The 27,101-nt window shown below is 39.9% G+C and overlaps 1 protein-coding gene across 3 annotated transcripts in view; it reads right to left on the bottom strand.

Annotated features, from left to right (window-relative positions):
• Positions 1 to 374: 374 nt before the first annotated feature.
• Positions 375 to 27,101, bottom strand: part of HSPA4L (heat shock protein family A (Hsp70) member 4 like) — a gene marked incomplete at both ends in the record, with an annotated part of 39,762 nt that continues 13,035 nt past the window's right edge. The window contains 17 exons of one of the 3 annotated variants that reach the window (XM_080697713.1): positions 375 to 566; positions 2,187 to 2,348; positions 3,487 to 3,606; positions 6,061 to 6,168; positions 6,447 to 6,572; positions 7,574 to 7,711; positions 9,749 to 9,847; positions 10,481 to 10,680; positions 14,150 to 14,283; positions 16,073 to 16,179; positions 16,927 to 17,078; positions 17,673 to 17,749; positions 17,887 to 18,131; positions 19,844 to 19,977; positions 20,209 to 20,308; positions 22,548 to 22,670; positions 24,246 to 24,386. In XM_080697713.1, coding sequence (XP_080553839.1) covers positions 375 to 566; positions 2,187 to 2,348; positions 3,487 to 3,606; positions 6,061 to 6,168; positions 6,447 to 6,572; positions 7,574 to 7,711; positions 9,749 to 9,847; positions 10,481 to 10,680; positions 14,150 to 14,283; positions 16,073 to 16,179; positions 16,927 to 17,078; positions 17,673 to 17,749; positions 17,887 to 18,131; positions 19,844 to 19,977; positions 20,209 to 20,308; positions 22,548 to 22,670; positions 24,246 to 24,386 — 2,358 coding nt within the window. The remainder of the gene's footprint in view (positions 567 to 2,186; positions 2,349 to 3,486; positions 3,607 to 6,060; positions 6,169 to 6,446; positions 6,573 to 7,573; positions 7,712 to 9,748; positions 9,848 to 10,480; positions 10,681 to 14,149; positions 14,284 to 16,072; positions 16,180 to 16,926; positions 17,079 to 17,672; positions 17,750 to 17,886; positions 18,132 to 19,843; positions 19,978 to 20,208; positions 20,309 to 22,547; positions 22,671 to 24,245; positions 24,387 to 27,101) is intronic. The other 2 variants (XM_080697715.1, XM_080697714.1) reach the window with 2 other exon arrangements.

The raw sequence follows: 27,101 nt of genomic DNA, 5'->3' as shown, positions 1-27,101 counted from the left end.
TAACAATGTAGCAAAATCTATGCTTCTGGTGACTGCAATACAGAATATCCTTTCCGGAATAAAGGAACTAAATTTTACCCAAGTGGAAGCTTAAATAAGGTCGATTATTGCCAATTACATACCAATCCTGTATGTTTGATATAAACTACATCAGGAAAGATTAAACTGATGTGTCAATCTATATTCAGCTAAAGCTTCACATAAGCAGCAATGGAAATATAGAGGCGCACTCAATATAGAACACTTTAAAACTACTCCAAAAAACAAATGACGAAAAGTAGTTAAGAACAACTGAACATCTGTTGTGTGAGCCAGATGTAAGGGTCGACGGACCCTGTGGTGGCTTGCACCGAGCCAGCCGTGTGAATCGAGCCTTAGTCCACCTCCATCTCCCCGGAAGACTTGGCGTGCGGGGAGCTGTCTTTCGTGGTATCTGGTCTGGTCTCAGGGCCGCTCTGTCCATCCGTTGGTCCGTTATGTTCACTGTTCGCTTTTGCTTTGTCTTCAGCAACTTCTACTTTTGGTTTGGGCTTGTAAATGATGGGGTTGCAGAAATTATCCAGCTCCTACAGACATAAACAAATGAGAGTGCATCTGGAGTTCGATCCCCAGTCAGTCAGTCTGTCTGTCTGTCTGTCTGTCTGTCTCTCTCTCTCTCTCTCTCTCTCTCTCTCTCTCTCACGCTTTGTTCTACATTTCACATAATACCACATCCCTGAACGTTACTAGCTTAGCTGCATAACTTTTTTCAAATGCTTCACGAAGGACTCGCCTATGAACTAGAGCAAATTTGTGGAAACAAACCAGAAACTACTAAATGTTTCACAATAATTTTTTAAATCTACCCTTTTAAAAACTTGTTTCTTTGTTACAATTTTGTTTGGCAGGGATGATTTTAAATTCTTCAAGTTATGCCAAATGCTTTGAGCATTATTAGAATTGTCAAATAACGCCTGTAACTGAAAATAGTCCACCTTTATTTGAAAAAAATTTTAGTATAAACAGAATCATAAATATGCATAATAACTATTTTTTTTAGAGTCACTGAATGAAAAATAAGCCATGAAAGTAAATGCAATGTAGTGATGTAAATAAAATATGAAATACTTTGGATTTTCTTGCTTTTTTTCACAGAAATAAAAGACCATTATATTTTTGTGTGTGGTCCTAGGGATTGAATCCAGGAGAATTCTACCTCTGAATTATACCTCCAGCCCTATTTTATTTTTTAGTTTTGAAACAGGGTCTTGCTAGGTTGCTCAGAGTCTTGATACATTGTAGAGGCTGCCCTCAAACCTGTGATCTTCCTATCTCAGCCTCCCAAGTACTGGGATTTCAGGTGTGTGCCTCCATGCCTGACTTCTGAATTACTTTTGAAATTTAAAAGCAAGCCTTTGTGACAAATTTAAAGAACAACAGTTATTTCACACCTCGGACTATTTAAAAAGGTAGCAAAATGAAGCTGGGCATGGTGGTGAACACCTGTAATCCAAGCATTTGGGAGGCTGAGACAGGAGGATTGTGGTTCATGGCCAGCCTTAGCTACTTAGTGAGACCTTTTGCAACTCAGTGAGCCCCTGTTTCAAAATAAAGAATAAAAGAATAGGGCTGGGGGTATAGCTCGGAGGTAGAATGTCCCTGGTTTCCATCCCTAATACCGCAAAAAAAAAAAAGCCTTAATGTCCCCTCCTTCCCTTCTTCCCTCCCTCCTTCCCTCCCTTCCTTCCACAGAACCCAGGGGTATTCTACCTCTGAGCTACACCTCCAGTTCTAATTTTTATTCTTTATTTGGAAATAAGGTCTTAACTAGGTTGAGTCTCACTACTTGCTGAAACTGTCCTTGAAAACATAGAATTCCCCTGTCTCCACCTCCCAAGCGCGGGGATTACAAGTGTGCGCCACCACACCCGGCATTAGCAGATACTCTATAAGAAAAAAGAGTTTCCTGCCGGTGGTGGCACACACTTGTAAACCCCGTGCTTGGGAGGCGGAGACAGGAGGATCGCACAGGTTCAAAGCCAGCCGCGCTGGTTTAGGAGACACTGTTTCCAAATAAAAAAAAAAATAAGTCCGGAGGTAGAAGGGTTTCCAGGAACCCCAGTATCAAAACAAAAAACAAAAAACAAACAAAACACAAAGCCTCAGTCCTTGACTCCATTAAGAAAGGGAATCTGACAGCTCCCCACCTTTGACTTTGCCACGATCTCCGCCACTTTGACCACAGGCTCCTGGGTGAGACTTAGCTTGTTCTGTGCATTCATCTTGCTGTTCAGCCAGCTCATGGCGTCGCTGATGTACTTCTCAACCTTTTCTATTTCAGCAGGATCCAAATGATCATATCTTTCATCCTATTAAAAAGTTTTACTCAATGTGACTGAACTTTTGGTAAATTTGATTCTTTTTGACTATATACCTCACACATACATTCCCATGTGAAGTCACAGGCAAACATCATGTAGAAATGAAAGGAGAAAAAGAGAAAACCAGTGTGGGCTTATAAAGGAGGTTTTCTAAAGAAGTGACATTTGGAAAAGGATAATTAGTAGAAAATACTCGGTGGGAAGGAAGGAAACTGCCTGGAATAGAGTATTTTAGAGGGTAAAGAGAAATTAGGTAAATTGGCATACAGCAACCTAGACAATATTCTGATTCACAACAGAATATGCTCAATTGTGAAAAAGAATGACACCAGGCGTGGTGGTGCATGCCTATAATCTCAGTACTTGGGAGGTTGAGGAGGAAAAAAACAGGTTTGAGGCCAGCTTCAGCAACTTAATGAGACCTTGTTACAAAATACAACGTAAACTAAGTATAGCTCAGAGGTAGAATGCGTCTGGGTTCAGTCCCCAATACTACAAAGAGAGAGAGAGAGAGAGAGAGAGAGAGAGAGAGAGAGAGAGAGAGAGAGAGAGAGAATATGAATATGAATGACAATTCTATCCAAAACAGAAAACTGCAGCTGCCACGTACCAGAGGTAATCCAAGTAAGAAGCCAAAGAAGGATGAACCTTCTGATTATAACAGCAAAGCAACGGAGAGTGGAAGGACACTTGAGTTAAATAAAAGGACAGTGGTGCTGGTTGTTACTTTAAATGTACTTTTTTGTGGTATGAAGGATTGAACGCAGGGGCGGTCTACCTCTGAGCTGCACCTCTGTAATTCCAACAATTTGGGAGGCTGAGGTAGGAAGTTTGAGGCCAGCCTTGCAATTTAGTGAGGCCTGGTAAAAAAAAAAATTCCAAAGAAAGGGTTGAAGAGGTAGCTCAATGGTACAGTGTGCTGGTTTAATGCCCAGTACAAGGGGGGGAGGGGGGAAGCCACAGATGTTAAATTTATTGAATCCTCTGCTGTTATCTCTTAAAGTTTGGTATACAAAGTCTCTGAAACTGGCAGTGACAGCTGCCAAAGCGCTGTACTGAGAGCTTGCAGACCCGCCCGCTCCACCTTTCCCGGTCTCACACCCCGCCGGGCGATCTCAACCCATACCTTGTTTCTATAAGCTTCTATCACTTTCATGACCATTTGGATCTTCTTTCCCAAGTCGTTTAATGCTTTTGGTCTCTCTTCATGTTCCATGTGCTTCATCTGAATAGGCTGGCCATATTTCTGTTAATGTAAGACGTTTTTATTGTTTATTTCTGGTGGTTCTGGGGGTGGAACCCAGGGGCTTTTCTACCTCTGGGATAAACTCCCGGACCTATTTTATACTTTATTTGGAAACAGGGTCTCACTAAGTTGCTGAGAGTCTCAGTAAGTAGCTGAGGCTGGCTTCGAACCTGTGGGATCATCCTGTCTCTGCCTCCCAAGCGCTGGGATTACAAGCGTGTACCACCACCCCTGGCTGTAGGAAGTTTTTTAAAAAAAGAGCAAATTATTACTTATTTTTTCTTTTGGAACTGGGGATTGAAGCCAGAGGCATTCTACCCACAAGCTACAACCCAAGCCCTATTTTTAAAGTTTTTATTGTGAAACAATGTCTCGCTAAATTGCAGAGGTCTCACTAAGTAGCTGAGGCTGGCTGTGAACCTGTGATCCTCCTGTTTCAGCCTCCCAAGTACGGGGATTACAAGCTTGTGCCACCATGCCTGGCTATTAATGAGCTTTAACACTTTTCGCTGGCCTTCACAGGTTGATAAATATAAAGATGGCCAGATTAAAATATTAAAATATGTTCCCTCTGCCGGGTATGGTGACACACACTTGTAATCCCTGCACTTAGGAAGCGGAGACAGGAGGATCACGCAGGTCCAAAGCCAGCCTCGCTGGTTTAAGAGACCCTGTTTCCAAATAAAATATAAAATAGGTCTGGGAGAGTGTACGCCAGAGGTAGAAGGGTTCCATCCCCAGTACCACAAAAAAAAAAAAAAAAAAAAAAAAAAAAAAAAAAAAAAAATCCCTCTTATCCAGGCATGGTGGTGCACGCTTGTAATCCCAGTACTTGGTAGGTGAAGACAGAAGGATCACGGGTTCAAAGCCAGCCTCAGCAACTTAGCGAGGCTCTCCCTACCTCTAAGCCATACCCCAACTGTTATTTATTTATTTTTTTTAATTTGAAACACGGACTCACTAGGTTGCTAAGTCTCACTACTTGCTGAGGTTGTCTTCGAACCTGCGATCCTCCTGTGGGGAGAGAGCTGTATAGCAACACCCAACAGTGGTGTTTGCTTAACAACATACCATGACCTAGATACAGGGACCTGGTAGCCAAGTCTCCTTTTTCTTCATGAAAGGACATTAAAGAGCAGGGGTGCTGCTGGTGCAGCCCTTGGCCCACTGGGTGCCCATCAGGTGCGGGGTGGAAACAGCACAGGCCAGTGTGGTACTGCCACCCCAAGTCATGGCAGTTTGGGGGAGACAAGGTAAACTGTGAAGGGCATTCCTCTGGTAGGGAAGACATTTCAGTGATATAAAAGAACTCTGGTCAACTGTTAATCATTTATATACAAGCACCAGGACTTTACATTCTTTGATTCCAATCACAATGTAGCACTATCACTTTCAAATTCTTTTTTTTGGTGGTACTGGGGATGGAACCCAGGAGCCGTCTACCTCTGGGCTATACCCCCAGACCTATTTTATATTTTATTTGGAAACAGGGTCTCTTAAGCCAGCCTCAGCTGGCTTCAAACCAGCGCGATCCTCCTGTCTCCACCTCCCAAGCGCGGGGATTACAAGCGTACGCCACCATGCCTGGCCTTCAAATTCTTTTAAAAGTAGAAATTTCTTGTTACAAACCTGACAGTAATTTCTTACAATAGTTATTAAAACACATATCTAGCAATCCCACTACTGGCTACATATCCATAGTAAATAAAATGTTTACTGAAGTGATGTCTTCATTCCCAAATCCATCACATCACCATACTTAAGAGCAAAGAGATGAGATTGTCTTTTTGAAAGGATAAAGAAATGTAATACCATTCATCCTTAAATAGAAAATAATCTTTCATTATGATGTACGATTACACTAATAAAAGTATATTTAAAAAAGAAAAGTCCTGTCAATTGAGACAATATGGATAAATCTACAGGATATTATGTTAAATGAAATAAGTTAGGAACAAAAAAATGCTTCATAATCTCTCTTATATGTTGAATCTAAGAAGGGTGAACTCATAAAAGCAAAGTAAAATGGGGTTTCCAGTTGCAGAAAAGGGAGGAAAGAAGAGACGCCGATCAAGAAACACAAAATTCTCCATAAAACCATGTTCAAGGGAACAATCAAACAACACAGTGACTGCAGTCAGTAATGAAACACTCTATGTGAAACTTCTGGAGGCAGATTTTAAGTATTTTCACTAAAAAGTAGGTGAGGTAACAGATTTGTTAAAATACCTTGACTTAGCTGGGCTTAGTGGCACATGCGTGTAATCCCAGTACTGGGGAGGCTGAGATAGGAGAACACAGTTTTGAGGACAGCCTGAGCAACTAGTGAGACTCTCATTAAGCTACTAGTAGTAAGACTGTATTCCAAAATAAAAATAAAATAGGGCAAGGGTGTAGGTCAGAGGTAGAATGACCTAGGTTAGTAAAACACACACACACACACACACACTTTACCTTTAGTTCTTGAAGCTTATCTACATAAACTTGTTTAGGTTGGTCCTCTCCTTCTTCATAAAGCCAATTTTCTGTGTCTTCTAATATTGCAGACAATTTATTCATCTCCTAGTTATAGAAGTAAGAGGCATTAATTACAAATGCTTTCATAGGAAATAAAGACCTAAGGCAAGACAGGATATTTCCAAGTTAAACTTCAGATTTTTTGACCACTTACTGATAAACATGCTTATATCTACCACACTTCTATAATTTGAAAAAATAATAATCATCTTCATATAGGCTCAAGAACATTAATAAATTTGGTGCACTTATTACCATAACGCAAATTAGCATTTTCAAATAGCATTTAAGTAGCTCTCATAAAAGTTATACAATGTACTTACTTCTGCAGTGATGAATTTTTCATAGACAGTGCCCAGTTTGTCTCTAAAATCATAGACATATTCTTCAACAGCATTCTTAGCATCGTTTCTCTCTTTCTCTAATTTATCCTGCATTATCATCTTCCCCTATTCAAAGAGTTCCAGGTTAACTATCATAAGAACATATATTAGTGAAATGCAAATCAAAACCATAATGAGATCTCATTCCGCACCTATTAAGAGGAGTGAATTAAAGCTGGGTGTGGTGATGCACGCTTGTCATCCCAGTGCCTGGGAGGCTGAGACACGAGGATCGCAGATTCGTGGCAGCCCCAGCTACTTAAGTGAGGCGCTCAACAACTAAGTGAAACCCTGTTTCAAAATAAAGAATCAAAGATAGGGTTGGGTATGTAGCTTTGAGGTAGAATGCCCCTGGGTCCAATCCCCAGTACTTAACATAGAATTTTAATTTTACTCCTGGTCTAGCAATTACCCTGAGCATATATCCAATGGAATTAAAATCAGGGACTCAAATGAACTATTTGTATGCCAATGTTAACTGCCAATACCAGAGAAATATAAACTTAAGTGTCCATACAAATGGATAAACAAAATATATAGGCATATGATGAAATGTTAAATATTAGCCTTAAAAAGAAATCTTCAGATACATATTGTAATGTGGGTGAACCTGAAATAAGCCAGGCACAAAAGGTTACATACTGTATGACTCACTTACATACCTTACCTAGAACAGGCAGATTCGCAGACAGAAGGCACACTGGCAGCTTACTGGGGACTAGGAGAGAAGGAAGCAATTGGGGCTAATGGGGGCAGAGTTGGTTTTTGACAATAAATTTTAAAAATAGTGGTAATGGCTGTGCAACACTGAGTGTAATTAATGCCACTAAAATGTAATTTAAAAATGTGGCAGGGGGTGGTGGCACACAGGGCGTGTGCCACCGAGCCTGGCTCAATTTATGTTTTTCGTATAACTAAGATGAATGCTATTCTACATGACATTTATACACCTCAGACTTCAGAATTTTGTTAAAAATAAAGCAGTTCAATGTTTTAACAATTCCAAGCTTCGGTAACAGTCACTGGTCAACACCACCTGCTGTCAACTCCAGCCCAGACCTACACACCTCGTTTTCAATGTAGCTGTTGAGGAGGTCCTGGCCCAGCTGTCTGCACAGGCTGCTCTGGACGGGCAGGTCGACACTCTTGACTTTTCCTTTTCTAGTGTTCTGATTTAATCGCTCTTGCTTTTCTGTGGGAGCTGCCTGCAAAACAAAATTCAAAAGAAGCGTAAACTTGTAACAATAGCTGAAAAATAAATTTAGGAGAATGACTGGAGAGATAAATAAAAACAAAGTCAACAAAACAATTGCTATCTACTATGGTTGACAATCATGCGCTGTGTAGTGTATATAAAAAATAAAGGGAAGAAATGCAAATCAGAACAGTACTTGGGAGGCTGAAACCGGGGGTTGCAGGTTCAAAGCCAGCCTCAGCTACAACTTAGTGAAACCCTGTTTCAGAAATAAAGAATAAAAAATAGGGCTAGGGTGTAGCTGGGACGTAGAATGCCTCTGGGTTCAATCCCCAGTACCACGGGTGGGGCAGAGGGGGGGATACAAAGCTACCATATGATCCATTAATTCAATTTCTAGGTATATGCCCAAGAAAATACATACCCATAAAATACTTGCACATGATTATACAATTTTTCATTAAGAACAGCATTCATTAAAAAAAGGGAAAAAAAGCTGAGTATGGTGGCACACGACTACAATCCAATTCTAGTACTTGGGAGGCTGAGACAGGAGCATCACAGGTTTGAGGACAACCTCAGTCACATAGTGAGACTCTCAAAAACCTAAGAGACCCTATTTCAAAGACAAAAAATAAGAAAGATCTGGAGGTATAGCCCAGAGTTAAAGTTCCTGGGTTCAATCCCTAGCACCACTGAAAAGTAAAAAATAAAAACAAGCCGGGCGTGGTGACTCACACTTGTAATCCCCGTGCTTGGGAGGTGGAGACAGGAGGATCGCGCAGGTTCGAAGCCAGACTTGCTGGCTTGGGATACCCTGTCTCCAAATAAAAAATATTAAAAAATAGGTCTGGGAGTGTAGCTCGGAGGTAGAAGGGTTTCCAGGAACCCCAGTACCAGCAAAATAAATAAACAAACAAACAAATAACAATACAATGTCCATCAACTGGTGACTGAATGAATAAAATGTGTTATCCATTCATAAAACATAGAAATTTAGCTGGACAAGTAACACACACTTGTAATCTCAGTATATGAAAGGCTGAGATTAGGAGGATCACAGATTCACAGTCACCCTAAATTCTTTTTTTTTTTTTTTTTTTGGTGTGGTACTGGGGATATAACCCAGGGGCATTCTAACTCTGAGCTACATCCCAGTCCTATTTTTTTATTATTTATTTTGAAACTAGGACTAGCTGGGCGTGGTGGCGCACGCTTGTAATCCCTGCGCTTGGGAGGCTGAGACAGGAGGACGATGCAGGTTCGAAGCCGGCCTCGGCTACTCAGTGAGGCTCTCAGCAACTCAGTGAGACCCTGCTTCAAAACTAAAATATAAAACAGGTCTGGGAGTGTAGCCCAGAGGTAGAAGGACCGTGGGTTCCATCCCCAGGACCACACACACACAAAAAAAGTCTCACTAAGGCCTCAATATGTAGCTGAGACCGTTTGCAATCCGCAATTCTGTCTCAGCCTCCCAAATGCTGGGATTACAAGTGTGTGCCACCAGGGCCGGCCTAAATTCTTATTTCAAAATAACAAGAACAAAATAGGGCTGGAGTGTAGCTCAGAGGTAGAACCCTGGGTTCCACCCCAGTACCACACATATACACACAAAAATAAATAAAAAATTAAAATTGATTCTGGCTATATTTTCCAGAAATAAGATAAAAAATGTCAATATACATATATATGCATATGTACATCCATTTATATGCATATGTATGTATGCATATGTACATCCTTTTTTTTTTTTTGCAGTACTGGGGATGGAACCCAGGGGCATTCTACCTCCGAGCTACACTTCTAGCCCTATTGCTTATTCTTTATTTTGAAAGAGGGTCTCACTGAGTTGCAAAGGGCCTCAGTAAGTAGCTGAGGCTGTCCACGAACCGTGATCCTCCAGTCTCAGCCTCCCGAATGTTTGAATTACAAACATGCGCCACCATGCCTGGCTTGTCAAGTATATTTAAAAAAGCATCACAAAAAGAGAATATTTAATTAAAAATATCAATCTCAAAAGATACAACTCTAGAAACCGTGAGCAAACCTTCGCTCTGGCTCCTGTGTGATCGATCTCCTCTTCTGGGGTATGCTCAGCGTGACCTTTTTGATGGCCTCCTTCTTCTTGGTCAACCTGCATTTTATCCTATAAAGAAAATATGCAATTGATAATACATGTAGTATCCTTTCCTTTTCTCTTTCTTCTTCTCCCCCCACCTTTTGTGGTATTGGAGACTGAAATATCCAGGGGTGTTCTATCAGTGAGCTGTTTTTACTGTAAAGTAAGAATTTGGAAAAGATGGCTTCAAACTCACATGCTGCATAAAAAGCTATGAAAGATGTGTAAGCCCCTGAAAAGTATATTACAACGCGAAAGTGTAAAGTGTGTGTGTGTGTGTGTGTGTGTGTGTGTGTGTGTGTTTATTTTGTGGTGCTGGGGATTAAGCCCAGAGGCATTCTATCTCTGAGCTACACTCACAGCCCTATTTTTTAAATTGGAAACATGGTCTCCGTTGCTGAGAACCTCAGTAAGTTGCCAAGGCTGGAACCTAAAATCCTCCTGTCTCACCCGCCCAGTACTGGGATCACAGGCACGTGAGGCACGTGGCACCACACCTGGCTCCTAATGTAGGGCATTTAAAAGGAATTACTCATTGTTTACACTGATCCTACAGCACAGATTCAAAAACATTAGAAATTAGTGTGTGTGTGTGTGTGTGTGTGTGTGTGTGTGTGTGTGTATCAACTACAGGAACATTAAGACCGGGCATCTACGTACCACATCATCTTTGTTCTCATTCTTAAAAGGAGTTTCTGTCTCCATAGGAGTATCACTGTGATCTCCTTCCAAATTCTGCTTCTCAATCACTGATGCACTGGCCACACTGAAGATCCCATGGATGTTAACACGGACTTTCACTTTCACTTTGGAACTATCACCATCAGACTGCGGAAAAACATTCTGAATGGTGAAGCTCCCTTAAGGAAAAAAGAGCTCTGATCAGTACCTCAAATTGACTCGTTCTTTTTTTGTAAGAGTTACAAACTGAATTCAAGGTCTTATGCATATAATCAAGCTCTCTAACACCGAGCTAACTCCTCTAAGCCCTTCATTCTTTATTCCAATTAATTGATAACCTTCAAAATGGTGGCAAGTTATAAATTATGACCATATCCTCCTTATTTACTATGGGCAGGTACCTTCCCTAGATTATTTTCGTTATATCACAACAAACTTAGTACCAAGACTCAAAAATGTTAAGTAACTTTCCCAAAGTCATCAGTGCTAGGAAAAAAGGAACTGTAATTTTATGCAAGGACAATTTGATTCAAAAGCATTATGTAACATAGTATTAGTACTCTAAACCTAAAATAACCAATTTCAAAATATGAATATAGTATGGTTAACCTGGATACTCATTGTTGGGAGGGGGAAGGGGGAGAGAGGGCACTAAGCAGTCTGAATGTATGCCATTTTCAATATGATACACACACGCACACACAAATAAATAAATAAATAAATAAATAAATAAATAAATAAAATAAATTTCGTGAGTGTGTGTTACTGGGGATATGACCCAGTGGTCTTTTACCTCCAGGTTACACTCCCAGTCCTATTTTATTTACTTGGAAATAGGGTCTTGCTCAGTTGCTGAGAACCTCTTTAAGTTGCTGAGGCTGGCTTTGAACCTGTGATTCTCCTCAGTCTCCCAAATACTGATATTATAAGTGTGTGCCACCATGCCTGGCTCACAAAATCAAATTTCTGAGTTTGAAAACATAATTACCCTGCTGCTGTATGCTGTTACAAATCATAATCAACCTGGTGACTGAGTAAAGCAATTCTAAAACTTCTGGATTCTTCCTATGCAAGATTAATGATACACACAAGTCGAAGAGAGAGCATTATTTAGGCAAAAAATTGGGTAGTAAGCCGGGCAAGGTGGCGCACGCTTGTAATCCCTGCTCTTGGGAGGCTGAGACAGGAGGATCACAAGGTTCAAAGCCAGCCTCGGCTACTTAGTGAGACCCCGCAACTGAGACAATAAATTTTACTGTGTAAGTCACCTAGCTTGAGGTATTACTAACTAACATAACCTTCAATAGCTTCTACTTGTATGTATGTATGTATGTATGTATGTATGTATGTATGTATATATGTGGTACTGGGGATGGAACTCAGGAGCATTCTACCTCTTAGCTACACCCACCCCCATTTTTTTTTTTTTTGGTGGTACTGGGGTTCCTGGTACTCGTCTACCTCCAGGCTACATTCCTAGACCTATTTTATACTTCTTTTCTATTTGGAAACAGGGTCTCTTAAGCTAGCGCGGCTGGCTTTGAACCTGCGGGATCCTCCTGTCTCTGCCTCCCAAGTGCGGGGATTACAAGTGTGTGCCACCACGCCCGGCTCCCATTTTTTTTTTTTAAAACAGAATCTCACTGAGTTGCAAAGGGCCTAAGTAGCTGAGGCTGTCTACGAACAGTGGTCCTCCTGTCTCAGCCTCTCAAATGTTAAGATTACAAGCATGCGCCACTACACCCGGCTTCTACTTGTTTTACTTTTTTTTTTGGTGGTACTGGGGGTGGAACCCAGGGGCTTTTCTACCTCTGGACTATACTCTCAGACCTATTTTTATACTTAATTTGGAAACAGGGTCTCACTAAGTTGCCGAGAGCCTCAGTAAGTAGCTGAGGCTGGCTGTGAACCTGTGCAAATCCTGTCTCAGCCTCCCAAGCGCTGGGAGTACAAGCGTGCGACACCACGCCTGGCTTCTTCTACCTGTATTATTTTATTTATTTTGGTGGTACTGGGGGTGGAAGCCAGAGGCTTTCTACTTCCAGGCTATACTCCCAGACCTATTTTATATTTTATTTGGAAGCAGGGTCTCACTAAGTTGCCAAGAACCTCACTAAGTAGCTGAGGCTGGCTTCAAAACTGTGCAATCCTCCTGTCTCAGCCTCCCAAGCGCAGGGATTACAAGTGTGCGCCACCACGCCCGGCAGTTCTACTTGTTTTAAAGGACATACTTGAAACTATATCATCTTTTAGTCTATCAGTATAGAAAACTTTAAGACTCAAATTACTCTATTTTTAAATATTATAAAATCTTATGTCACTTAACATATTACACAGTTTTAACAGATATGGTCTCTATTTTCATGTTAATCCAACAGTACTCATTTCAGTTAACAATGAAGGTAAAATTTAAATTCAGAATAGACGGTCAGCACAACTTCAATTTCACTAAAGTTTTTCTATTAAAAATAAATTTCACACAAACTTTTCAAGGCAATTAGAGTTAGGTGTGTGTGTGTGTGTGTGTGTGTGTGTGTGTGTGTGTGTGTGTGTGTGTAGGTCTACTGGAGATGAAACGCAGGGGCATTATACCTCTGAGCTTCACCTCCAACCTTACCTTTTCTTTAAACAGGGTCTCACTAAGTTGTGGAAGGCCTCTCTAAGTTGCTGACTGGCTGAGAATCTGTGAATCTGTGATCCTCCTCCTGTCTAAATTTACCAAGTACTGGGATTATAAGAATGTGCCATCAAATTTTCAAAGAAGATGTTTTTGCCTTTTTTAAAATAAGCACTTCTCAGTGTTCCATTTATTTTTAGAATAACAGGAAGTTTGAGTATTCTTAATTCATTTTGACTTCTATACTTAAAATGCTCTATTATTAATCAGGTGTGGTGCACACTTGTAATCCTACTACTTGGGAGGCTGAGACAGAAGTATCACTGCCAGCCTCAGCAATTTAGGTCTTCTGAAACTTAGTGAGACCCTGTTTATTTATTTATTTTTTGCGGGTCTGGAGATGGAACCCAGGGGCATTCGACTTCCGGGCTACACCCCCTACCCTATTTTTTATTCTTTATTTTGAAACCGGTCTCACTGAGTTGCAGAGGGCCTCACTAAGCAGCTGAGGCTGTCCACGAACCGCGATCCTCCGGCCTCAGCCTCCCGAATGCTGGGATTACAAGTGTGAGCCACCACACCCAGGTGAGACCCTGTTTTAAAATCGAAGATAAAAGCTGGGCGTGGTGGCGCACGCTTGTAATCCTAGCATTTGGGAGGCTGAGACCGGAGGATCGCGGTTTGCGGACAGCCTCAGCTACTTAGTGAGGCCCTCTGCAACTCAGTGAGACCCGGTTTCAAAATAAAGAATAAAAAATAGGGCAGGAGGTGTAGCTCGGAGGTCGAATCCCCTTGAGTTCCACCCCAAGACCCGCAAGAAAAAAAAAAAACAAAAACAAAGATAAAACAGGGCTGGGCAGGCAGCTCAGGTGCCTCTGGGTTCAATCCCAACACCTACCCTAATACAAAAAACCCAGATCTGGCTGGATCCAGAGCCATTTTTTTTGTGTTTCCTTAATTCTATATATTGCTTATAGAAGCTTTTCTAAAGTTATTAAAAACTTATAAAATTTTTTCTTGTGTTTTCTTACCAATTCTTGGATCAGGATAAGGCACTTCGTGCATATTAGTATAGAACGCTTCTAGTTCAAATGGTTCCTTCTTGTGGAAAGTAATGACTTTTGAGAATGGGGCAGGGTGGTTCTTACAGAATACCTCACATTCCCTGAAGTGGGAAAGACATTTATTTAAAAACGAGTAGATTCAGATTAAAAAACAACAACAACAACAACAAAAAACTAGTAAAATGCTGCTTATTAACCTAATTACAGAACCTGTCTCATTCTAATTCATAAACAGCAAATGCAAGGATCTCCATACACAATAAATGGAAAAACAATGACTGATTTTGTATAAATATGCATTTTGACAAGCTTATGGTTCAGTTTTAGAATGTCTATTTTAGTAGGACAATTGTATACTACTAGACAGAGAAAAACCACCCATGAATGTACAATAGGAAGGAATTATTAGTTTTTGTTAACATTTGCTGATCAAGTTCTGCCCATTAATTTCCCAAATACTTTGCATATATAACACTTTATATTCCAGCTCCCTTATAAAAAGCTTTTGTTAAAAAATGTTAAACTTACCAAAAAGTGTGAAAATAAAGATCAAACATGAAACATCTGAACAACCTTTACCTACATTCGCTCCTTTAGTATCTTATCCTATTTGTCTTATCATCTGAAAGCACTGTCTCTCTGGGCATCTTTTTCTGAAGTAAGACTAAAACACACCCATTATGTTTTTTAACCCTAAATATTTCAGTATCTTTTCCCCTCCAGCACAGCAAGTTTTTAAACTGACACAGCAATCCCTATTCCTTAAATACTGTGACAGATATGGTTTGTGACTACTGTATATAGTGGCTCAGCAATAGTGCATGCGCTGGGGGCTGAATCCAGGAGTGTTATACCTGAGCTACACTCCCAGGCTCATTTTATTTTTTAATTTTGAAACAGGGTTTCACTATGTTGCAGAAGGCCTTGCTAAGTAGCCAAGGGCTACTTAGACCTGTGATTCTGTCAGCCTCACAAGGATTGGGATTATAGGTGTGTACCACCGCTGCAGGCTAGCAATTTACTCTTTAATTTTATATCATACTAGTACCTTAATTATGTAAAGGTAAAAAAAATCCCACTTTATGAACCTTTTCCTCTACCCTTTTTTTTTTTTTTTGGTTCTGGGGATTGAACTGAGGGTCATTCTTCAGACTTTATTTTCTTGGTGGTACTGGGGTTCCTGGAAGCCCTTCTACCTCCGGGCTACACTCCCAGACCTATTTTATACTTTTTTAAAATTTGTAAACAGGGTCTCTTAAGCCAGCACAGAAGGCTTCGAACCTGCACAATCCTCCTGTCTCCGCCTCCCAAGCGCGGGGATTACAAGCGTGCGCCACCACGCCTGGCTCATTCTTCAGACTTTTTAATCTGTGGTTTTGAAACAAGTCTTACTAGGTTGAAAGTATTAGTACTAAGTTGCTTAGACTGGTCTCAAACCTGTGATCCTCCTGTCTCAGCCTCACCAGTATTGGGATTACAGGTGTGCACAACCATGCCTGGCAATGTTTTGCTTTTTATAACATATGAGTAATACATTGATTTTATTATTTCCTTTTTTGGTACTGGGGATAGAACCTATGGACATTCTACCTCTGAGCTCTACCCCAGCTCTACTTTTTATTCTTTATTTTGAAACAGGGTCTCACTGAGTTGCAGAGGGCCTCACTATGTAGTAACGGAGGTTCTGTGAACTGCGATCTTTCTGTCTCAGCCTCCCAAATGCTGGGATTGCAAATGTGCGTCACCATGCCCGGACATTTATTTTATCTTTATTCTAATAAAGTAGTTAAGAGAATTTTAAGAATATAAATTTTTTTCTAAATTGAAAAAGAGGTTTAATTGGCTAAAGGTTTATGATAAGCTCTAACCAAGGTTTTCTTAATAACTTACCCAGTTCCATCTTCAAAAGAGGTCTTCCACCTTAATGTGATTGAGTAAGGAACAAGGTCTGTTATGGAAAATTCCCGCACTTTAAATGCTGGTGAGAGAATCGCACACTGAAAAAAATATACCATAAAATATAAGCCACACCCTAAGCTATCCCTAATTAAACCACCTAATAAAGTCTTTATAGTAAAATTGTTATGTATCTTAAATTACTATTTTTTTGGTAATGAATAATGAAAATAATAATAAATAATAATAATAATAATAATAAATAATAATGAAAATAATGTACTCCGAAGTACACTACCTCCGAAGTATCCTATTTTTTATTCTTTATTTTGAACCGGGGTCTCACTGAGTTGCAGAGGGCCTCACTCAGTAGCTGAGGCTGTCCCTGAATCGCGATCCTCCTGTCTTGGCTTCCCGAATGCTGGGATGACAAGCGTGCCCACCACGTTTGGCTTTCTTATCCCTTTTTATTTTGAAAAGAGGTCAAACCTTTAATCCTCTTTCTTAAGTCTCCCAAGTTCTTAGATTAAAGGTGTACATCATCACACCTGACTCCAGGGTGCTTTTTATGTGCTCTTACAAAAATATAAGAACATTTAAAGCCTCCAAAAGGACATAATTCAAATAATGTCCTGTCAGTATAATCACAGACACAGCAGTCCTATTTTAAGTTTAAAACTATAAGGTATGAGTTACTTGTCAGGAATGTTTTAAACTTACTTTGGCCTACTGACAAGTGGCTGCAATAGACGATGCAAGGCATTTTTAGAGCTAGCACCCATTTCTGGCAAAACAAACATTCTGGGGGAAAAAAAAAAAAAAAAAAAAAAAAAAAAAGGAAACCCCACCTGCAGTGCACATCCTCTTGCAACAGCTTCGTCAGCATTCAGGGTGGTGCTTATGTCTTTAAGGAAGAATTTAGTGATCTGCTCCTTCACTGCAGGAATTCGTGTCGCTCCTCCTACAATTTCTATACTATTTATGTCTTCACGTTGTAAATCTGGAACGTAAATTTTTTTGGTACTGGGGATAGAGCCCAGAGAAGTCCCACTTCTGAGCTCCCCCAGCCCTCTTTTACTTTTTGGTTTGAAACAGGCTCTCACTAGGTTGCTGAGGCTGTCCCTGAACCCATGATCTTCCCGTCTCAGCCTCCCAAGCACTGGGATTAAACATGTGCGCCACCACACTCAGCTATAAAATATTTTTTCAATGAGAAAAATAAGTCTTTAAAAATTCACGAACAGTAGGGCTTTGGAAAAAGTGCATGTGTATGGTGCTGAAAGTTGAACCGAGGGGCATTCTATCTCTGAAATATATCTCTAGTCCTATTTTATTTTTTTAAAACAGGATCTCACTAAGTTGTGGAAGGCCTCACTAGTCAAGTACTTTTTATTTTTTATTTTTTGAACTAGGGATTGAATCTAGAGGTATTTTACCTCTGAGCAACCTTGATTATTTATTGCTAACAGGATCTCACTAAGTTGCTGAGGCTGGCCTCAAACTTGCAATCCTCCTGTCTCAGCCTCCCAAGCACTGCAATTATGAGCATGCACCATCATGCCTGGCTGTTATGAATGGCACAGTTTCTACTTACTAGCTTGCTCCATTACTCCTTTTAAAGGTGGCTCAACCCTGGCCAAGAGGGAAGCACATAACTGTTCAAATTGAGCCCTATAAGAAAATGAAATAAAATTCATTGTTTTGGGATAAAAGGTTAAGCATATCTTCCAAAATAATAGGGAAAAAATCAGACATATCTAAATATTATTAAATAAGGAAACACTTTTCAAACTGAACATACATGGTACCTGTTCATTTTACTAGAAACATCGAGGTCATTCATGAAGCACTCAATGTTCAGTGGAAGGTCTGATGCGTTTGCACTCATTAGCTTCTTGAGTTTTTCACATTCCTGATATAAACGCAACAAGGCCCGAGAGTTTTCTTTCACATTTATCTTATACTTGGTCTTGAAGTCATCACAGAAGTAGTCTACTAAAGCCTCGTCAAAGTTCCTGCCACCCAAATACGGGTCAAAGGTAGTAGCCAAGACCTGTTTAATTGAAAAGGCAGAACTGAATTTTTAGAAATATATTCTTAAAAAAATCTCTAATTAAAAAAAAAAAACAAAGCTAAAGAATGTTTAAATCACAGAGGTTCCAAACTTGCAAAGAGAATTAAAGGATCACTTACTAACATATTCTCCTATTTCAAATTATCTACTTTAAATTTATAGATTCATATATCTAAAATAATTGTAATTCTGAAATCATCGAATTACAACTAAAATGTTATCTGCATCCTTTGATTTTGCAACAACACTGAACTAAAGACCAAAGCAAAGAAAAGCAAAATACCCTTTCTGAGCATATAAACAGAAACTATTCAAGAAAAGCAGAGCCAAAGATTGAATCTAAAATATTGTAATTGGTCCATTTATAGGTCAGAATTTAGGACTTCGATTATTTTTTAACAAGAACTTATTTTTACAAAAATGTAGAAAATACATGACAGGAAAAAAGAAAACAAAAAGTAGAGTTGAACTGTGTAAGCCTTGTTGAGCACGTGGCTCCCACCTCGTTGTGTGGAGAGGGTTAGTCCCAGAACACGAACCCTGCATAACCAGTATGTCTAATCTTTCAACCTAGGGCAAAGTATCTACTTACTGATCGTCATTACTAAACCTGAATCCCTGCTGGGGATTCTGCTCTTCACAAGGGGGTGGGAGCGAGTGAACCTAACAGCAGGATGTGACACAATCTGAGTGTGCCACCTACCCAGCAGACTGGCATGGAGAAGGATCTAAATCTCAGTGATCACCACGGAAAAGAATATGTTCTTTTTAATTAAGTTGAAATTTAAGGCTAGAGACAAAAAATTAAAGCAATTTATGCTAAAGACTGATATATTTAGCATAAGTCACTTCCCTTTAATTTTTCTGACTATAAGGATATTATAGTTGTATAAGCTACAGGACAAAAGACTCTTGACGAGTTGGAAAAGCCAAAGCACCTTATCTTCTAAGTAGACTCTCATATGTTTATGGCAGAGAGAAAGCCTGTCTAGACAAAGTCAATGTAAAAATGAGCATAAAACAAAACACAGACCATAAGAAAATAAACACATAGAAGAAATGTTATACTTTACAAAATTATCATTAGGACTCCTAGAAACGTTTCTACTAATAATGTGACTCATTTTAGAAAATGTTTCTTGTGAGCGGGTGTGGTGGTGCATACTTGTAATCCCAGTATTTGAGAGGCTGAGACAGGAGGATTACAAATTTGCAGCCAGCCTCAGCTACGTAGGAAGCCCTCTGAAACTTAGAGAAACTCTGCTTCCAAGCGAAAAGTAAAATAGGGTTAGGAGTATAGCTCAGAAGTAGAATGCCCCTAAGTTCAATTCCCAGTACCACATACACACAAATAAAAAGATGTTTCCTTTAAGTATATTTATGAATAATTTATGCTGCTAACATACCACCTCAATTAAAACAGTAATAAAAATAGCTAGTTCATATAGCTTCTGCTATATGCCAGGCTTCCTAGCATTTCATATACAGTGACTCATTTTGTCCTAAAAAATTCTAAGAGGTAGTTACTGATATTTTCCTCCTACAAGAAAACTAAAGTTTAGAAAAATTCTTAAGAAATATGCTCAAGGTCACGGTTTTTAAGGGGCAGAGAGAGAATTTAAGTGCAGTGATTAGGTAGTCTGTACTCCTAATTATTAACATTATTTATAGCAAAGCATTTATTTACTTACTTTAAGTTTTCCTTTGTTAAAAGCACAAACTGAGACCTGATAGGCAGAATGTCCCATATCAATAAATACTACATTTCTTGGTTTTTCATCTAATGAGGGAAGATCCTGTTTGTAAATTCCATATGCTAGTGCAACTGTGTAAGAATAAAGAATTAGGTTAATTCTAGACTAACAGTTACTTGGAAAAGAAGAGTTAACTGATACTGTACATTAATACATAGCACAGTAACATATTTAACCTCCACCAAAATAGACTCCCAAACAACAAGCTTACAAGAACTAGTATATAATGAAGTTTTAGAAAATTGTTATTAACCAGAAATAATTATTTTCTGATAGTAATGTTCAAAGTATAGAGTGCTGACCTGCAGTAGTTTCGTTCATCAGCCGTAAGCAGTTTAAGCCTGCGACCTGAGCTGCAGCCATCACAGACCTTCTCTCGGCATCAGTGAAAAAGCTAGGGATCTGGTATTTAAAAATAATAAGTATGTCAGTGTACAATATAGGCTTTAATTAGATCTTTAATCAAACGAAATATGTAAGATATTGCATAAATATAAATTATGTATAGTTTGAGATGAAGAATATTGTTTTAATAAAAAAGAGAAAATACAAGTCAGGTGTGGTGGCGCACACTTGTAATCCTGCACTTGGGAGGCTGAGACAGGAGGATCGCGTAGGTTCAAAGCCAGCCTCAGCTACTTAGTGAGGCTCTCAGCAACTTAGTGAGACCCTGTTTCCAAATAAAGTATAAAAAAATAAGTCCGGGAGTATAGCCTGGAGGTAGAAAAACCCCTAGATTCCACCCCCAGTGCCCTCCCCCCAAAAAAGGGAAATCATTATTATTATTTTTTTTGGTGGTACTAGGGGTGGGACCCAGGGGCTTTTCTACCTCCGGGCTACACTCCCAGAACCATTTTTACACTTTTATTTGGAAACAGGGTCTCACTAAGTTTCTGAGAGCCTTGCTAAGTAGCTGAGGCTGGCTTCGAACCTGTGTGATCCTCCTGCCTCAGCCTCCCAAGCGCTGAGATTACAAGCATGCGCCATCACGTCCAGCTAAAGCACTAGTTTATTTTTTATTTTAAAATTTCTACACTATATAGATCTGACCTAAAAAGTATGGACACTAAAGTAATTAATAATATGGCAGGAGTGACAAAGCTGTGTTAATTTAAACATTTAAACACTTCCCCTGTTAGTCTGGTTGCTATGGTTTGGATATTGTATGTCCCTCAAAGGTTGAAATGTTGGGACATGGTTCTCAGTAGACATTCGGGGCCTAAGCTGGGTGTGGTGGCACACACTTAATTCTAGTACTTGGGAGGCTGAAATAGGAGGACTATAGGTTCATAGCCAGGCTCAGTAATTTAAGGAGGCCCTCTGCAACTTAGTGAAATTCTTTAAAAATTAAAAATAAAATAGAGGAGCTCAGAGGTAGAACTCCCAGAGTTCAATTCCTAGTACCACAAAAAAAAAAAAAAAATTTATATATATATATTATATATATAGTTAAAGCCTACTGGTAGGTCCTTAGGGGAATTCAACTTAGGAAAGGATTGTGAAACACCAATCTCCTTGGCTTTCATTTTGGCATGTGAGCCTTCTTTCCACACACAATACTGCCAAGATGCAACATGTTGTTAGGCCTTCACCAGAGGACACATCAATGGGCTATCTCTCCCAGAAATTGTGAGCTAACTAAACCTGTTTTCTTTATAAAGTTACCATGGCTCCAGTATTCGGATAGAGTAATGAAAACAGGATTAATGCACTGGAACTTTGTTCATCTTTTTGGCTTTTTTGTGTGTGTGTTACTGGGGATTGAACCCAGGAGCATTCGTCCTCCAAGTTATACCTCTGGCCCTGTTTTTTATTTTGTTTTTTGTTTTTTTTTTGGGGTGGTACTGGGGTGGAACCCAGAGGCTTTCTACCTCCAAGCTATACTCCCAGACCTATTTTATACTTTATTTGGAAACAGGATCTCACTAAGTTGCTGAGAGCCTCACTAAGTAACTTAGGCTGGCTTTGAACCTGCGTGATCCTCTTGTCTCAGCCTCCCAAGCGCGGGGATTACAAGCATGCGCCACCACGCCCAGCTCAGTTTTTTATTTTGAAACAGGGTCTTGCTACGTTGTTGAGAGTCTTGCCGCATTGCTGAGGCTATCCTCGAACCTGTGATTTTTCTCTCAGCCTCTCAAGTACTGGGAATACAGGCATGCCACTTTGCATGGCTCCAAACATATCTTTTCTTTCCTTTTTCGTGGTACCAGGAATCAAACCCAGGGCCTCATTTTTGCCAAGCAAGCCCTGTACAACTGAGCTAATATTCCCAGACTTTGTTCATCATTAATAATAAAAGGTAAAAAACCAAAAACTCTGCTAAATGAGAACCTTACTAAGTAGATGAGGCTGGCTTTGAACTTGTGTGGTCCTCCTGTCTCAGCCTTCCAAGCGCTGGGATTATAAGCATGTGCCACCATGCCTGGCTCACAACTATTAATTTTTTAAGGGTCACTGGTCATCACTGTTGACTTTATAAAAACTTTACCTTTTTACCAAATAAGGTCATTTTTTTCCAAAAAAAAAGTAAAAATGAATTGAGGCTATTTATTGAATGAGTAATGAAAGTATAATGGTAAGAAAAATATTTCCATATGACATGAATACAGTGGAAAGTATGATTTACTAAAGTAAAACTTACTGAAATCACACAGTCCGCCACTGGTTTCTTTAAGGCATTTTCTGAAGTCTCTTTTAGCTTGGCCAAGAGCATTCCAGTAACTTGCTCTATTGCAAAAGGCCTATCTTCTTCTAGATACCGCACCTGAAAGCAGAAGTTGAGACATGAGCAGCACTTACTCATCCAATGAGTACGTCATGAATACGTGTCTCCCATATTGTAGATATGGGACATCAACAATGTTTTTTCACTACCTACAATAGTGAAAAACAAAGTCCTGGGCTCAAAAAAGCTTTATTCCACAAGAAGATCCTTCCTACAATCATGGCCACGTTCAAGACAGTGGCAGGGCATCTCATTTCTGAGGCCCAGCTCCTTACAGCTGGCACTGCATTCAACTGCTCAGCCACCTCCCAAAACAACCTTAATTAATTTCCAAATGAGACAATAAACAGTGGAGAAAAAGACAGAATAATTTTAAAACTTACAACTCTCTGTGTTTAAGATGAAAACCTTAGTTACAGTTTTGGGAAAAGGTAATGAAAACAGAGGAAAGTTATTTAGAAAAAGGCAATTTAATATATATTACTCCAAAATTCTGGACCCAACTATGAATTAGGTATAAAATTAAATATGAAATTTATTAACACTTTAAAATAAATTGACTCATTTTATAAATAGGTTTTATATATTTTATAGACTTTATAATATTTTATAGATAGATGCATTTTGGTATATAAAACAGAACTTTTCAAATTGTTTCTTGACCAAGGAATACTAAAGAACCTGAACTTTATTCAAATAATCAAACCTTTATGAAAATCACAAAATTTAAAAGCTATACAAAGCTCCTTTCAAACCCATATAAAACATAACTCCATTTAACTACCCAAGAAAAATGCTGTCTTTTACCTGAGGATCCTTAAATAATTTTATTCCATAATACTAACTTTTGGAAGAGTTCTGGAGAACTGTCTCAGGCAGCACAATGTATGTATGTATATAGGAACATATTTATTTTTTTGTAATACTGGGGATGGCGGCCAGGGGCATTCTACCTCTGGGCTACACCCCCAGCCCTATTTTTTCCCCTTTATTTTGAAACAGAACTTACTTAGCTGTGGAGGGCCTCACTAAGGAGCTGAGGCTGGCCATAATCCTGCTACCTTCTTGTGTCAGATTCTCAGGTGCTGGATTACAAACATGTGCTATGACTCCCAGGAGATGTGGACTTTTTTTTTTTTTAAATCAGGCTTTTTTCATTTAATGTGGTTTCAAAGCTAATACATGTTATAGAACATATCTGCACTTCAATCTGGTTTTTTTTTTGTTGTACTGCGGATGGAAATCAGGAGCATTCTAACTCCAAGCTACATCCCTAGCCCTATTTTTAAATCTTTACTTTGAAACAGGGTCTCACTAAGTCGCAGAGTGCCTCACTGAATAGCTGAGGCTGTCCACAAACCACGACCCTCAGGTCTCAGCCTCCTGAATGCAGGGATTAAAAGCATGTATAACTACGCACAGTGAAAATATTTGAATTTAAATGATCAAAATTAGATTTTTGTTACATTTACTAAAATGATTATAAAAACTGCCTATCTCTTAGGTGTGTATTACTGTGTCCAGAGTAAGACAAGTTAAACTACAAACAGCAACATGATTGTATTTGGTGATCTGCGTTTGAATAAACATTCTTACTCAGAATTTAAAGCGTACCTTAACGCCTGCACTTCCGTTAGGCATCTTCTGCAGTTCATAGGGAAGCCTGACTCTTTCAGTTTGCACAATGGGATCATCAAATGATCGCCCATGAAGCTTCTTGAAGCCATGAATCGTATTTCTTACATTGGTGACAATCTGTTGAAGTGAACACATTTATCACTTACTTAGTAAATATAAAATACTTTTAGGATAAAAAGAGTCTTGGTGGTCTTTTTATCCTACACATGCAAGCTCAGAATTACAAATAATATTTCATTTTTCTGGTTTCTGCTACCAAAGGTATACAGTGCAAGTGTATACATATCACACACTGCCTCCCATATTCTCCTCTTATCATAGCAATTAGTGTCTTCAAAACAAGAGAACAGCCGGGCGTGGTGGCGCACGCTGTAATCCCCACGCTTGGGAGGCTGAGACAGAAGGATCGCCAGCCTCAGCTACTTAGTGAGGCTCTCAGCAACTTAGTGAGACCCTGTTTCCAAATAAAGTATAAAATAAGTCTCAAAGTATAGCCCAAGGTAGAAAAGCCCCTGGGTTCCACCCCCAGTACAAAACAAATAAAGAGAACAAAACTTTAAAACTTTCCAAATACTATAATGAAAACCTTTTCTAGAACTCATCTGTTTTCCTAATGCTTTTGCTCCAGTGAATTGCTCTTTATCTTCTTTCCACTTTTGTCTTTGTTTTTTTTTTTTTTTTTTACTATCCAGTTCCTCTTTTTTTCTCAACATCGAATTATTTGTTCATTTTTTCATGCACTAGTATGTTGCTTCTCTTGCTTAATTTATCAATGTTTTATATTTTAGCAAAATGATTTTTATTTTGTGTGAAACTGGGGTCACTGAATGCATGAGCATTTTACCTCTGATACACAGCCTCAGCCTTTCCTTCCCTCCCTCCCTCCCTCATTTTGTGGTACTGGGGGGTAAAACCCAGGGGATTTCGACCTCCGGGCTATATCCTCAGCCCTATTTTATTTTTTTTCCTATTTTATAATTTATTTGGAAAACAGGGTCTCACTAAGTTGCCAGGAGCCTCACTATGTAGCTGAGGCTGGCTTCAAACTTGTACGATTTGCCTGTCTCAACCTCCTAAGCGGTGGGATTATAAGTGCCACCATGCCTGGCTTTATTATTTTTAATTATGTTTTTGTGGGTTTTTTAAAATAAATTTTTATTGGTGCATTGTAGTCATACATCTCAATGGGATAAAACACTTGAGATATACATGCACTCATCGCCCAATCAGCCCCTACCCAATCTCTAACCCCTTCCCAACTCCTCTCTCCTACCATGCTTGGCTTCCCGATTGACTTTGATATGTTTAAATACACCATGTGCTTTAAAGAGTTTCCCTTCTCCTCCTCTTATCCCCCCAGATGTCACCTTAACTGCTCCTCTATAGGGTCCCTCCTTCATCTAGAGTTCCTCCTGTTACTCATTTCTCCCTAATATTTTGCACATTAAAAAGGCATCTGATTTCTTATTTTTTGACATTTCACTGTAAATGCAGTAATTTTGTTCTTCCTTATGGTGGGCAAAATTCCATTGTGTACATATCCCATAGTTTTGAAATCCATTCATCTGCTGAAGGACATCTTGGCTGGTTCCACAGTTTGGCAATGGTGAACTGTGCAGCTATGAACATGGTTGCTCATGCATTAGTTTGGTATTTTGGTTTTCATTCTTTTTGGTAGATACTCAGAGGTGGTAGTGCTGGATCATAAGGTAAGTTCATTTTCCTTCTTTTGAGGATCTTCTATATTGTTCTCCAAAGTGGTTACACAAACTTGCAATCCCACCAACAATGAGCTTCTATATCTCCACACTTATTCCCACTTACTGAAAACTTGAAAGCCAGAAGGTCAGTAACTTTGACAAGATGATCCATTCACGACCCATTTTTTTTTTAATAGAGGTCACTTGGATCTGGAAATCTGCTGAGAGATTAGGTGAGGCAGTGGCAACTCCTAGTGCTTCCTGGCCACACAGTTGAAGAAACCTGCTGGTTCTTTGCTGTGGAGCAGGCCCCAGTTCCGGCCTGCAGTGCAACAGGCTCCAGGCCCGGCCTTGCCAGCTCCAGACCCGGTCTTGTTGGCTCCAGACCCGGCCTCGCCGTGTGAAGGGCTCCAGGCCTGGCCTTGCTGCAGGGCGAGCTCTGGTCCCTATCACTGTGGGCAGGACATTTATAGAGGTTCCCATTTTCCCCTCCATATATATATTTAAGTAGGAGAAAACAGCATATGTCATTTGCAGAAGCCGGGAGCCCAATTCCCTAGCAGCAATGGATTTTATCTCCACAGTGAAAGTAGAGGCTTGCAGCCTCACCATGGAGAGTGGGATCCGCTACTCCAAGCACACTCTGGCCCCCAGCACAGCACAGATGAGCTGAGATCTCTCAGGACACCTGCGCAGCAAGCTGGCCCAGCAATACGGGCGACTCCCTCTGACTTGCCCCAGACATTTTTCTTACATAGTATGTTGTCCAGAATTCCTGCACATGTGTGGCAGGAGGAGTCTACTTTTGGGAAGATTTCTTAAAAATTCAAGGTGGATTGGATCTGTCTGCCTCTCTCTCTCTCTCTTTTTTTTTTTTTTTTTGGTGGTACTGGGGTTCCTGGAAGCCCTTCTACCTCCGGGCTACACTCCCAGACCTATTTAAAAAAACTAAAAAGCTTTTTTTTTTTTTTTTTGAAACAGGGTCTCCTAAGCCAGCGCGTGCGGCTGGTTTTGAACCTGCGTGATCCTCCTGTCTCTGCCTCCCAAGCGCGGGGATTACAAGCGTGCGCCACCACGCCCGGCTGTCTGCCTCTCTTAAATACTGGCCACCGCCACTGCTGTCATCGCCACC

Source organism: Muscardinus avellanarius (genome assembly GCF_963383645.1).
Source record: "Muscardinus avellanarius genome assembly, chromosome: 6".
NCBI classification, from domain to species: domain Eukaryota; kingdom Metazoa; phylum Chordata; class Mammalia; order Rodentia; family Gliridae; genus Muscardinus; species Muscardinus avellanarius.
Note: the sequence above shows the minus strand (reverse complement) of the source record. Positions and strands in the feature narration are given on the sequence as shown.